Source organism: Lethenteron reissneri, chromosome 38, assembly GCF_015708825.2.
Source record: "Lethenteron reissneri isolate LAM-NWPU_2019-01 chromosome 38, ASM1570882v1, whole genome shotgun sequence".
NCBI classification, from domain to species: Eukaryota; Metazoa; Chordata; class Hyperoartia; order Petromyzontiformes; family Petromyzontidae; genus Lethenteron; species Lethenteron reissneri.
Window position 1 is genome coordinate 7,587,599 of NC_083816.1, and position 13,409 is coordinate 7,601,007.

At 51.4% G+C, this 13,409-nt stretch overlaps 1 protein-coding gene across 3 annotated transcripts in view; it reads right to left on the reverse strand.

Moving 5' to 3' along the window:
- Positions 1-564: 564 nt before the first annotated feature.
- LOC133351757 (fibulin-1-like) overlaps positions 565-13,409 on the reverse strand; it is a 39,257-nt gene continuing 26,412 nt past the window's right edge. For all 3 annotated transcript variants that reach the window (XM_061567242.1, XM_061567243.1, XM_061567244.1), the window contains exons 9-17: positions 12,538-12,675; positions 10,985-11,122; positions 10,082-10,225; positions 9,004-9,132; positions 8,248-8,373; positions 7,293-7,412; positions 6,197-6,331; positions 5,585-5,708; positions 565-4,794 (exon numbers count right to left, since the gene is read on the reverse strand). In XM_061567242.1, the coding sequence (XP_061423226.1) occupies positions 4,437-4,794; positions 5,585-5,708; positions 6,197-6,331; positions 7,293-7,412; positions 8,248-8,373; positions 9,004-9,132; positions 10,082-10,225; positions 10,985-11,122; positions 12,538-12,675 (1,412 nt within the window). In that variant the 3' untranslated portion in view covers positions 565-4,436. The remainder of the gene's footprint in view (positions 4,795-5,584; positions 5,709-6,196; positions 6,332-7,292; positions 7,413-8,247; positions 8,374-9,003; positions 9,133-10,081; positions 10,226-10,984; positions 11,123-12,537; positions 12,676-13,409) is intronic.

The window sequence follows — 13,409 nt, forward strand, 5'->3', positions numbered from 1 at the left end:
CCTCGCCTGGTATCCAGGAGGTCGTGGGTTTAATTAGCCAATGAGCCAAGCCCATCACCTCGCTTACACTTAGGAACCCAGTTTAAGAAAGTGGCCGACACCTGCATTTCAAACCGGGTTCTCAGGAGTACCGGGCTCAACGCTGTGCCCTATTGGGCCATCTCCAACTCAAAAAGGGGCCATCCATTGAGTAGGTACGCAAACATCTGTCGAAACTTGACCCCCTCACCCCCTCCCTGTACGCAAGCGGACTTTTTACCCCCCCCCCCCACCTGCGTACGTTCGCTTGACGGACCCCCCCCCCCCCCGAATCCTATAGAACGGCCGATATTTAATCCACGCAGAAACGATCAAGGATTAATCATATCAACGTGTTTAAGCAAACAGATAGTCCACTACTGGCTGCATTAAATAAAGTTGCGTACCTTGGCCACTTATTTTGCCTAGCTGCGTAATAGCTGCAGTCAGGGTACGGTGGCATCCAAGTGATGCCTCTCCCAGTCCCACTTCTCCCGGTAGTATTTGTCTGCCATCTCAAGTAACTCAACTGTAGCTCATTTGAAGGTCAATGTCCACAAATTTTTTATCGAGGCTTAACCCCCCCCCCCCCCCGTTTCCTATGCGTACGTACATTGTCAGTAGACGCATTTTGGTTAACCCCCCTCCATGCGTACGTACTAAATGGATGGCCCCAAATGCCAAGTCATAGGCCACATAACATTTTTAATTTTGTGTAGGATGGAATAAAAAAAATCCCCCGAAACATCAAATGTTTATCAAGCCCCTTATGGAAAAAGAGTTAACAGAAATTCGGTTGTTTAAATACAACTTGTACCACCGCAGACATGGACATTACTCGATATTTTTGTTGCCAAAGAGTTAAAAGTTTTCCGCTGCTCCCCGATCTGCCAGTCTCGTCTACTCGGGACTCGGAACAGAAGCCCCTTTTTTTGACGGCGTGGAAATAAAAAATCCCGCGCGACGCCGCCGGTGGCCAAAGCCAAAATAAATTCTCACCCTTGGGCTTGATGCTCATTTTCAATCTCACGCCCCAGGCTGGCATTTCAATGTGGTCATCGCGCAATTTCCGAAGGGCGTTGCATGAACCCTTACATGCCAGCCCTTGGCTAAAAGCAGGAACATCGCGGAGATAAAATAAGCAGTGGAGGGGGGTGGTACCTAATTAACAGCTTTTAAACTAAAAGTCTCATTCAAAATGTGCTATTGGCATTATAATGTATATGTACAGCCACACTCTCAGTGACGTTACCCCCCCCCCCCCTCCATAGCAAACCACCCCATCCTAACCACCACAACCACCACCACAACCAACCACACCCCACAACTCAATGTAGGGGTCTCGCTCACCTGTTCGTGGTCAACTGGCAGAGGGAGGGAGGATTTGTATATCCACTGCTGGATGAGGGCCTCCCCACAACAAGCAGGTAGTGTGAGTTATCTGACCATAATGCATCACGCTGGTCAGTTAGGGTTAGTGAAGCTGGGGACGAGATGTGGGAGCAGAGAAGTACAATACAGCAATTGGATTTTGCATCGTCCTGCATCGTGTCACACGACAAATCCATTTTCAGTTTGGAATTTTCCCATATAGTAGTGGTCTACCCTGTGTCAGAGAGTGGCCTCTGGAAAATGGCATCAGAGAACTACATCTGAGGTCCCTTCAATTGCCTCTTTTTCCACAATCGGTGGGCCTTCCCACAATGCCTTGCACAGCGATCGTCGCATGGCAGACAAGAGAGCGCCAATGTGGATCTCGTCAACTGTGGAACCCACTGTAGGTTTCGCTGACTTGGAGAGACCATGAAAACAGACGTGTTATATTATCACAATCAAGGCGCATAATTATCAATCACGTGAACTCTGGTCAACCTCGCAGTGGCTTTTTGCGGAACATCGAACAAAGATGATCACTGCATCGCGTGCTTTCAGATGCACTTCTGCGGCCACCTGGAACGCTCTTCCTTCCGATATTAGGAAGCCACTGGAGCTATGCACATTTAAATAATCTAGACTGAAAATTAATTTCTTTAAAACTGCTTCATGCGTTTAGTTTGTTGTACTTCCCCCGCACGTCCGATTAGCACGCTTGGCTACGGTACGGTGCGAAAGTTCAACATACAATCAGCCATGATCTATCCACTCGTTGATCTCGACCTCCGGCCACCAACCGTTCCCCTTCCGAACGACGGCGTCTTGCCCAGGATCCACTCCAATCTCCTAAACGGCCAAAAGGAGATTTGGCCCCTTGCGAGCTCGCTCCCCAAACGCGCGTTGTCCTCTTCCCGTGGCTCAGCAGAACTCGATCCATGCACCACTGCACGCTTCGTTGCGCACTTTTCAGCCTTTGTTTCAGCTTCTACGAGAAAAAACTTTTTTCGTGCTTTTTTATTTTTGGTGCCATTTCTTAATTTGTAAAAAAAAAAGCTTGGTAGGATGGGTTTTATTTGCGTGGTATGTATGTGTGTTGGGCTTCTTTCACGCTGTACTTAGGCAACCACTTACATGGGATTTGGTCCTTATATATAATTAACATACAGCGTTGTGGGCTGCTGTAAGCATGAATGCCGCTATATAAAATGAATGTATTATTAATGTCTGTTTGTCTGATCCACGTTCTCGCAGATGATGTATTCTGATTAAATACATTTTTCTTGAGGACCCCAAACTCAAACCACCTGTTATGATATACAAATATAAAATATATACGATACCTTAATACACACACACACAATGTATGATATGCCGCAGTGGTGTTTAAAAAAGTTCAGCGATCGTGCTACTATTTGCTAAATGTTTACCATTTCACAGAATTATTCCTTATCACGTTTGTTCTGAAACGCATCACCCCCACAAACTATTCAGCACTTATTTGTTGGAAGTTTGAAAAGCTTCGAAATCAGGGATTAATTTTAGCCGGGTCTGTCTGACGCAGAATATATTCTCCCGCGATTGGCACCACCACATCCACTACACCTCTCGCTTTGGCTGTGGCCATTCGCCACGTACCACAAACTCCAGTTCTACGGGCGACCCTAAAAATAAGTGATAAATTATTCCTTATTTCGAACTGACATGGAAACTATATACTGTGTATATATGTAAAAAAAAAATTCCGCGCATTACGCAGCGAGTGGCAACCGGGGGTGATTTGTGACTCCTGTTGGAGACAGCGGTGAACGTTTCCTAGCTGCCTCGAAAATACAAACCGCGATTCCAGCTGCAAAATTATTAATTGACCTTGCAAGGCCACACGCGGCGCAGACATGAAGCGTGACCTTTGGAATCTCGCCATCACTCGCAGGACTTGACACCTGGTGTAGGGCAGTGGGGTAACGAATGAAGGAGACTTCGATTCCTCAGCGCTCGCGTGTTTTTACCCTCTTAGTAACCACGGACAAACGAGCGGCACGGTAACACAGAAACAAACTTAAGTGTGCGCGCTGCCTGCTGCTGCGTGCATCTCCGCCAACGGCACTAGTCCGCTTGGTGACGAGATGTTAACTCCCCGGCCTGGTATGCAGGAGGTCGCGGGTTCAATCCCGACCTTGACGCCTGTTGTATATATTTAGAGTTTGCATGTTCTATCTCCCAGCAGTCGCGTGATTTTTTTCTCCGGGTCTTCCGGTTTTTCCCTCCACATTTAGAAACATGCATTTAGAGTATTTGACTGCAATAAATTTACACGTGATAAGCCACTTCGTTGAGCTATCATTTGTGGCCAGATCGCTTCTGAAAAATAGCTACATAGCTCAGTGGGCCTTACCTGGTAAATTACAAAATAGGTTGTAGAGTGCCAGAGATAATTTGATGTCGTAGGCCTATGCTTGCAATGACGTAGCTTAGGAGCTGCTCATCATTATCATCAGCCAGGATCTATCCACTGCTGAATGAAGGCTTCCACGAGCCATCACAATCTCTCCCCGGGCTTGAGATGCAACAACTCATTCAGCTGCTAGCACACGAGTCCATCTACAGGCGGTCCAAAACAATTGCAATGGTTATGCATTCTTACTTGAGGGGACCTGTTTCCTTTCAGACATCGTCACCGGGTATCGAATCAAAAGTTTCCAAACAACAAAGACGTCTATGATGTACTTTGAGATTCCCACAATAGCAAAAAGTTGGTGAACAGCGGTCATTCCCATCGCACTCGTCACAATTTTAGTCCCGTTTATCCGGCCAAACATATCGGATGAAGGCTCGGTAATGGGAAAAAGAAAAAAAAATGCGGCCTTAGATAATTCCTCCACGGTTTGCCGGGCAACAGACCAGACAAGCTAAAAGCAAAACAGCACAATCTGAAACGCTTGCCGTGGTACCAACCATCCCTTCCTCCCCAACCACCATCACCGCCACCCGCCCACACAAGTCCCACACGCACGCACATGTGCCGCCCCCGCCCCACCCCCGCTCTCTCAGAAGTCCTCGGAAGTGATGAAGGCGTAGATCTTAGCGAGGAACGTCGTGAACGTGCCCTGGCGGAAGAGCCGCATCTCCACGTTGAGCAGCAGGTCCCGGGGGCTGTCGGGCGCGCGTTGCATGTACACGACGCCCGTGTACGCGTTCATCTTGCGCGTGGCGAACAGCCCCTCGTGGTTGCCCGCCGTGAGGCCTAGCGTGATGGTGTCGCCCGCGTATGCGGGCGACGGGCCGATGCGGAAGATGTTGGCGGGCAGCGGCACGGTGCGCGGGAAGCTCAGCTGGTAGTAGGTGATGCGAACGGGCGAGCTGGTGCAGTCCTGCGGGTCGGCGCACGAAATTCGTTCACAGCGACTGGCAGAGGGACACGGGAGAGACAGACAGACAGTCATGGACGGGGGCGAGGGAGTGATATCACCGAGAGCAGTGGATGGTGAAGTACGGCTGAATAACCCCTCCCCCCTCCCTCCACTCATGACCAACGTAATGTCCAACAGTGGATTGACTCGGAGGAGAATTATATCGGAGACAGCAGTGTTGGTGGCAGGAGGAGAGTGAAGTATGGTCTTTCAACCAACATGAGGCCTTCATGCAACAGTGGATTTACAAACAGCTGTAAATTATTACTTGTTCCATCATCATTCTTATGATTATGAACAATTAAGCCTATGACTAAATAAACCCGGAATGTACCCCATTCTCTTTAAAATCTCGGACACTAAGGAGGGATGAACCTGGATAATGCTTGCATTGGGCAACCGCCATACATAACAGGTGCTATAGACTTTGGGGCTACAGTGGGCAGCAGAGAGCAGGGCAACAAAATCCATTATTATCCTGTGTTTCCATGCCCCCACATCTTTGCTATCACAACTTCACCAACCCCGCGCTGACCGGCGTGGTGAAATGTGGTTCAAATAACTCTCACTGCCTGCACGGCACAGGGGAGGAAGTCCTCATCCGCCAATGGATTGACAAGATCCCGTATGAATGCGCACGCAGGTGCAAGCGAAAGGTCAACAAACAAACAAAAAATTACTCCGTACACCCGCCTTAAATGGACACAAGCGGAATACGAGGTCTGTGCCGACGGGCGGTGGCAAATGTCACGCCGGTAATGTCGGGCGGACGTCGGATCGCCTACTTCTCTGCCGAGCGACGGTAGTTGGACGGACACTGGTAGGAGAGGCAGCGGAAGCCGCCCTGCATGTTGAAGCAGTTCTCAGACGACGAGCAGTTGTGAGTGCCGGTGCCGCACTCGTCCAGGTCTGCACGCGCACAAAGAAAAGAGTGGCGGTGCAGCGGTTAGCGCGTTGTGCTATGAACCCGGCGACCCGAGTTCGATTCCCGCTTATGGCGGTCAACACCAGTGACGATTATCTGAGCCGGTCCTGGGCCTCCTCTCGGTCGATTCAGCCTCAAATGAGTACCTGCTGCGGTGTGCAAACATCGCCACTGGTGAGACAAAGACGGCTGGGCGCGGTGCTGGCCACCCACTCCCCCTCGTGTGCCACAGTTCATAGGTGCTACTCGCAAAAAGTGTTTGTCCCAAAAGTCTGTTAAAGGCTATACGAGGGATATTTGTCTTGCGTGCCTGTGTGTGCGTGCGTGTGCGTGCGTGTGCGTGTGTGTGTGCGTGTGTGTGTGCGTGTGTGCGTGTGTGCGCGTGTGCGCGTGTGTGTGCGTGTGTGCACGTGTGTGTGCGTGTGTGCACGTGTGTGTGCGTGTGTGTGCGTGCGTGCGTGTGCGTGCTCACCCAGGCAGGAGCGCCCGTTGGGCGACATGGTGTAGCCGTACGCGGGGCAGTAGCACTCGAAGCTGCCCGGCACATTGGCACAGCGGTACGCGCAGAGCCCGCCATTACTCCCGGGCAGCGAGCACTCGTCAACGTCTGCGGGACACAGGCACGTGCACGCACGCATAGGACGGTACACGCACGCGCAACGATTGCGTGAGTAATGACAGCGGGTACATACACGGTGCATGTTTGTGAGAGAGCATTCACATGCCCGCAAGTGCTACTGCTACTCCCTGCTCCCGCCCCCCAGCTATGAACAGACTGACGCCAAACCACTATAACTACCCCTATCACTACCCATAACCCTACCCCAAACCCCTATCACTACCCTTACCGCAACCCCTCTTAAACTACACCCACCCGTCCTCCTAACCATCGCCATAACTACACACAAACACTTTTAATAACCCTCCTCTTGATTGCAACCGCTGTCATCTTACATACAATTTTGTCGTAAAGCGCGTTGGATTATGGCGCTATATAAACTAAACTAAACTATTTTCAGAAGCGACCTGGCCACAAATGATAGCCCAATGAAGTGGGTTGTCATGTGGAAATGTATGGCAGCCAGATACTCTAAACACGTGTTCATTCTAAACGTGGAGGGAAAAACTGGAGGGCCCGGAGAAAAATCTACGCGACCACGGAGAGAACATGCAAAAATACAGGCGTCGAAGTCAGGGTCAAACCCAGGACCTGGTACATACCAGGCGAGGTAGTTAACATCTCCTCGCCACCGTGGCACCACAACTTTACCAAAATGTTGCGTAACTGCCACCTAACAAGAAAAATCCATGTGACCATGGGAATAGAGACACGCAAACTCGAAACATAAAGCAGACGTCAGGGTCTGGGTCGAACCCACACCCCCCTGAATACCAGGCGAGGTAGTTAACATCTCTCCATCCTGGCATCAATCAGGGCAGGCAGCAGCGCCGCGATTTTCCGTGACGAGCAGCTCATGCACGTCGTCGCACCGTACACGACGGGACCGCGCCATCGCCTTCCCATGGGGGGGTCAGGGGGCCAGCGGGCCGGGTGGGCCAGCGCTGACCTTCGCAGGTGACCCCATCGACCTCGCTGGGCTGGAAGCCGCGGCGGCAGTAGCACTGGTAGGAGCCGATGACGTTGGCGCACTCCTGGCTGCAGGGGCTCGACTCGCACTCGTTTGTGTCTGCGAGCGAGAGCGGCAGAATCGCGACGACGGCAGCGACATCGAGAACAGAGTTGAAGTTTCAAGGTTTTTTCTGTTCGTGGCCAAGTGAGAGAGGTCGAGAGGAACGGGGTGAAAGTCTCATTCACAAGAGTGACCCCCCCCCCCCCCGGGGATGGTCGCAACGTTGACGAAAGGAAAACAAGGAAAGAGATATGAGGACGTAAAACACAAACTGCATCACACGAGGAATAGAAGGGCCAGTGATGCCCCAATTTATGTCTCCCCCTTTAAGGTCGTTCTGCGAATACGCGGTCACTTTATAATTAGCCGTGACCGAGAATCGAACATGGCTAGCTGGTTTCGCAGCAAATTGCGCTTACCTCAATACCATCGCTCCCCAAAATGAACACACACACAAATCCCTCATATAGACTTAACAGACTGTTTGGGTAAGTGCTGTTAGCGAGCACCTATGAAGGCCGGCATGGCACACGAGAGGGTGGTTGGCTAGCAACACGCCCAGCCGTAATTGTCTCCCTAGTGGCGATGTTTACACACCGCACCGGGTGGTCATTTGAGGCTGAATCGACCTAGGGGAGGGAGGCCCAGGACCGGTTCATATGATCGTTATCGGTGTTAGCCGTGAGCGGGAATCTAACTCAGGCCGCCAGGTTCGTAACGCAGTGCACTAACCGCTACGCTACTGCTCCCCTCACACACAAACGCGCACATACACACACAGACCCACACACACACGCACGCACACACACGTGTACGTGTATAGAGGCGTGTCACAGTATCATCTCCGCGTGTGGCCGTGCCTCCCGGCAGTGGGAATCTCTCTCTCTCTCACCTTCGCAGGTCTTGCCGTCGGTGCCCAGCTGGAATCCTCTGCTGCAGCTGCAGTGGTAGGAGCCCGGCACATTCTCGCACGTGTGGCTGCATAGCCGCCCTGGGTACTGCCTGCACTCGTTGATGTCTGCGCAGAGACAACAGGGAGAAGAGGAGGAGGAGAGGCAGAGGAGAGACCTCGTCGATCACCACGACTCTACGGATGGACTGACCCTCACGTGCGAGAATAATCGTTGTCTCCCAGGAAAGGTCAAATTAATAAGCTATTAAACGAATTTCTATTTTATCAGGTAAGGCCCACTGAGCCATGTCGCTATTTTTGAGAAACGACCTGGCCACAAATGATAGCTCAACGAAGTAGCTTATCATGTGGAAATGTATAGCAGCCAAATACTTCAAACGCACGTTTCTAAATGTGGAGGGAAGAGAGACATGCAAACTCCAAATATACAGCAGCAGACGTCAAGGTTGAGATCGAACCCACGACCTCCTGCACACCATGCGAGGTAGTTAACATCTCGCCAAAGCGATATGTTAATAATGGGGAGTGCGGGGGAGGGGGGAAGATAGGGGAGGGTGGAGGGGGGACCTACCCCCCATATTAATAAGGGGGGCCCACCACATGGGCGGCTGCTGCTACTGCGTGGACACGGGCGGCGCGATGTAAATAACCTGCCCCGTCGTCTCGACCTGCCCCGCGCCGGGTAAAGGTGCCCCACCCGATGTGGAATATCACAGCGAGAAGCGCAACACGTACCCACGCAGGTGCGTCCCAGAGTGTCGTAGTAGTAGCCGCTGGCGCAGTTGCAGCGGTAGCTGCCTGGAGTGTTTTGGCACTGCTGGCCATCGCCACACTGGTGCGCACCCGTTTGGCACTCATCCACGTCTGTTACGCACACGCACACAACGACAAACATCCCCCGTGACAAAGATCCCCCGTATAGTCTTAACAGACTGTTAGGGGCAAGTGCCGTTAGCAAGCAGCAATCTATAAAGGCCGCCACAGCACACGGTGGAGGGGGGGGGGGGCAGCACCAAACTCGGCCGCCTTTGTCTCCCAAATGGCAATGTTTTTACACACCGCACCAGGTTCTTATTTGAGGCTAAGTCGACCGAGGGGAGCTCGAGTTTCAAATGTATTTTTTTTAACCAGGTGAGAACTCAGAGACCAGGAGAGAGTCTCATTTGCAAGAGTGAGTGCCCCGGGTCACCACAAATCTACAAAAGCAAGACAAACAATTAACGTCCACAGCACTGAAAGCAAATTGAAATCAGCGCAAAAGCAAATAGAAATCAGCGCAAAAACAACTGCGCCATAGGAGAAATCGGAAATATTGCATGTAAAAACATGAAGCAATGTTGAATTATTAGTTCCGTGTAGCCATCATGAGTCAACTCGGGCCAGATTACCACTCCACACAATGCGCGTTCAATCCCGATGAAGCTTGCAGAGCTGAATGGAGTTCAAAAGAACTCGCAAACAAACACTTTGTCAAAGACTCTACACAGAAGACCCCTGGGTTTGATCGTAAACGAAGCACATGGTCCACGCTAAACCGCATCCGCACAAACCATGGCAGATACTGATACCCAATGCACAAATGGCAACATAAAACTCTCCAGTGTGCGACTGGTCAACCAGAACAGACCGTGCAACGTATAACGACACAAAGCCCGACCCACAAATACGAAGGAGACATCGCGGCCGATGCACTCCGCTGCTCCTGACGCAGTTATTCTGGCTTGACCACCTGAATGTGAAATTCTAGTCGTACATCAGCAGCCGAACAAAAGAAGATCTTTCCGCACCGGATCATGCCGACCGGTGTACTCACCGACACAGCGGCCTCCGTCAGGGCTGGCGTGGTACCCTCGCCCGCAGTTGATGATGTGCCTCTGGCAGGTGAAGGACCCCACGGTGTTGATGCAATTATAGCCCAGCTGGCAGATGTCCAACTGCGTCGTGCACTCGTTGATGTCTGCCGGGAGTGAAAGGTCGTTAAAAAAATTTTTAGCTAAAAAAAAGTTTTTACCTAACAAAAAATTTAAGACAAAGATCCCCCGTATAGCCTTTACTGGACTATTGAGCCAAGTGCTGTTAGCAACACGGTCTGGGATTGCTCTAATGGTCGTGGAAATGCAGAGCTTTCACTTTTTCTAGATGGCCGAGTTGCGCAGAGATCACCGCTGAAATCCTGGGTTTGAATCCAGGCAGCTGTCTACGATTGAATCGGGTTCACAGGTGCAGTGAGTTGATGGTGTCAGCTCAGTCGCCAAGTGAGTGTATAAAAAAAAGCCCTCGCGTGAAATTTGGTTCCGCACATAAATTGCATCCATTCCAACTTTGAAGAATTAAACATCGGTTTGACTGTCAAACAAAAAACACATTACTCTCAGTGACACAGTGGGTGGGAAAGTTGTTCCCTCGACTTTGTCGACTAGAGGTCACTTAAATGGATCTCAGAGGTAGCTCTGCAGTATCCACGTCCGTGGGCCGTTCCTCCAACACACGAGACCTGCGCTGCTTTGCGCGCGATCCGAAACGGATCCTTCGTCGCGAGGAGCTTATACCGTAATCGGAGATAAATTGTGGAACATAATTTTTGCAATTGACTTTATATGTATGCTGAACTTCTTTTGCACCGTACGTAGCCAACCGTGCTGATCAGAGGTGCAGCGAGTGGGGCAGGGGGCGAGGGGGGCTAGCGGGGTGTGGGAAGGGGGGCGCCGCGTCTCACCGATGCAGCTGCCCAGCGCATCCTGCAGGAAGCCGGCGCCGCACTGCTCGCGCGGGCGGCAGCGGAACGAGCCCAGCGTGTTCTGGCACTTCAGCTCCTCGCCGCAGTTGTGCGTGCCCGTCTCGCACTCATCAATGTCTGCAGGCGCCCGCACGTAACGACAACGACGGCTAATGACGACGATCGTGACGACCGTAGTGACGACGGTCGCGACGACGGTCGCGACGACGGTCGCGACGACGGTCGCGACGACGATCGCGACGACGATCGCGACGACGATCGTGACGACGGTCGCGACGACGATCGTGACGACGATCGTGGCGACGATCGCGACGACGGTTGCGACGACGATCGTGACGACGATCGTGACGACGGTCGCGACGACGATCGCGACGACGGTCGCGACGACGATCGCGACGACGATCGCGGCGACGATCGCGACGACGGTCGCGACGACGGTCGTGACGACGCGCGGCAATAACACAGCCCTGCAATTGCTTTGCTCGTGCCACTGCTAGCGGAAGGGGCCTCCACCAGAGGAGGCTGTAGTGAGCCCCTCCAGAGGGTAATTGGCTTGGAAGATCAGAATCAGAGTCTTTGTTTACACTGGAGGAATCCGATGAGCTTTGAAGCTCTTTTCACAGATGTCCACTAGGGGCGAGTTATATGTATGTATGTATATTGAACTTTTGTAGCGCCATACGTAGCCAACCGTGTTAATCAGAGGTGCGATTAGCACGGTTGGCTACATGTCAGCAAGATATGGGGGTGCCCACACTTGACCCCACTGCAGGCGACCTGACGATCGACTAACTGTGGTGTATCCGTTTAAAATGCTGGGTGGGGAGAGACGGAGCTGGGATTTAAGAATCATGCACCATCGTTTCAACTGCCATGCCAGGAGAGGAAACGAACCGGCGACCTCTGGATTGCAAGTTCAGTTGCGCTGCTGCTCACCGTTACACCACGAGGGCATCTGAAACTAATAATAATCATAATAACGATTTATAATTATAATCTACCAGAATTGCGTAAAAAAAATATTAAAAAATATTTTTTTTTTATCTATGACATACGGATCAGAAACATGGACACTGACAAATAAAACAAAATTTAAAGCAGATAGGTGTACAAAAAAGCACGGAGGGATGCACACGTTTGGAACTGCACCGAGGCCGGAAGAGGAACACATGGATTTGAGAACATAAACAAGTCGGAGACATCACGATGACATGACGTGTCGCTGGAAGGGTGGTCGAGACTAACGACAGGAGTGGGAATACGGTTCGAGAAGACGTCCCCCGCGGAGATGGAGCGAAGCTCGTGCTTGAGCTGCCCCACTGTCATTCGAAGGCCGTTCACACCAATCTCCAGGTAGACCGATGTGCAATCTGACAGTTGCGTCGAACCAAAGACAATGGTGACAACAACGACGACGACAATGACGACAACGATGCCTGGAGAACACCCCCACACGCACATCAGCGGACGTCGTCGGTGGCGGCTGCCTGTGTGGAGGGTGGAGGATGGGGGGGGTAGGGGAGGTAACTTGCCCTGGCAGTGGTTGAGCTCAGTGAGCTCGTAGCCCGTGCCACAGCTGATCTCGCGCTGGCAGCGGAAAGAGCCGACCGTGTTGATGCAGCGCTGTCCCTCCTGGCAGTGGTGCTCGTCCGTCAGGCACTCGTTCACGTCTGGGCTCGGAGCGGGGGGGGGGGATGGAACGGAAATTATTTCAACCTCGCAGCAAAAATCCACTTGCATTCTGCGCCTCTGATTATAATCTATGAAGCTCTTTTTCACATCAGTCAAGGGTCAAACCCGTAGGAGGTGGCAAACCTTACAGGCGCCCATCCACCAATAGACTGGCCATGGTGTTATACGTTTAATATTTATATGTTTGTATTACATTCCCTGATAAACCTGGCGAGTGCTTGCATGGGTGACCACCAGCAAAAACAGCATGTGGGGCTATCTATGGTGCAGACAGCACAGGGCAGTGCGAAACAAAACCCTGTGCTGTACGGGGTCTGTGCGAGTTGTACGTATGTTGAACTTGCTTTGCACCGTACGTAGCCGACCGTGCTAATCGGAGGTGCAGGGAATCGGAGGTGCACCCAGCAACAGAGCCACACATCTGCCATATCTGCATTTCCCATAAATATGCTAAATTCCTCTTGATATGCAAATTATTTTGTCAAGGCGCTTTTCCCCCTCAACCCAGCTTAAATATACGCTGCTAAGCCTGGTGGTGTTCATTCAGACGCTGTCTTTCCGACAGACCTGTTCTTCACCTGAGGACGGCTGCTTGTGTTGTAGCCGAAACGTCGTGAGAATTATTTTATTATGTTTTATTTTTATTATTTTATTATTTCCCTTCTACGTGACTTTAGCGAAAGAACCAAGAAGATCTGCCAAACGATTAAAT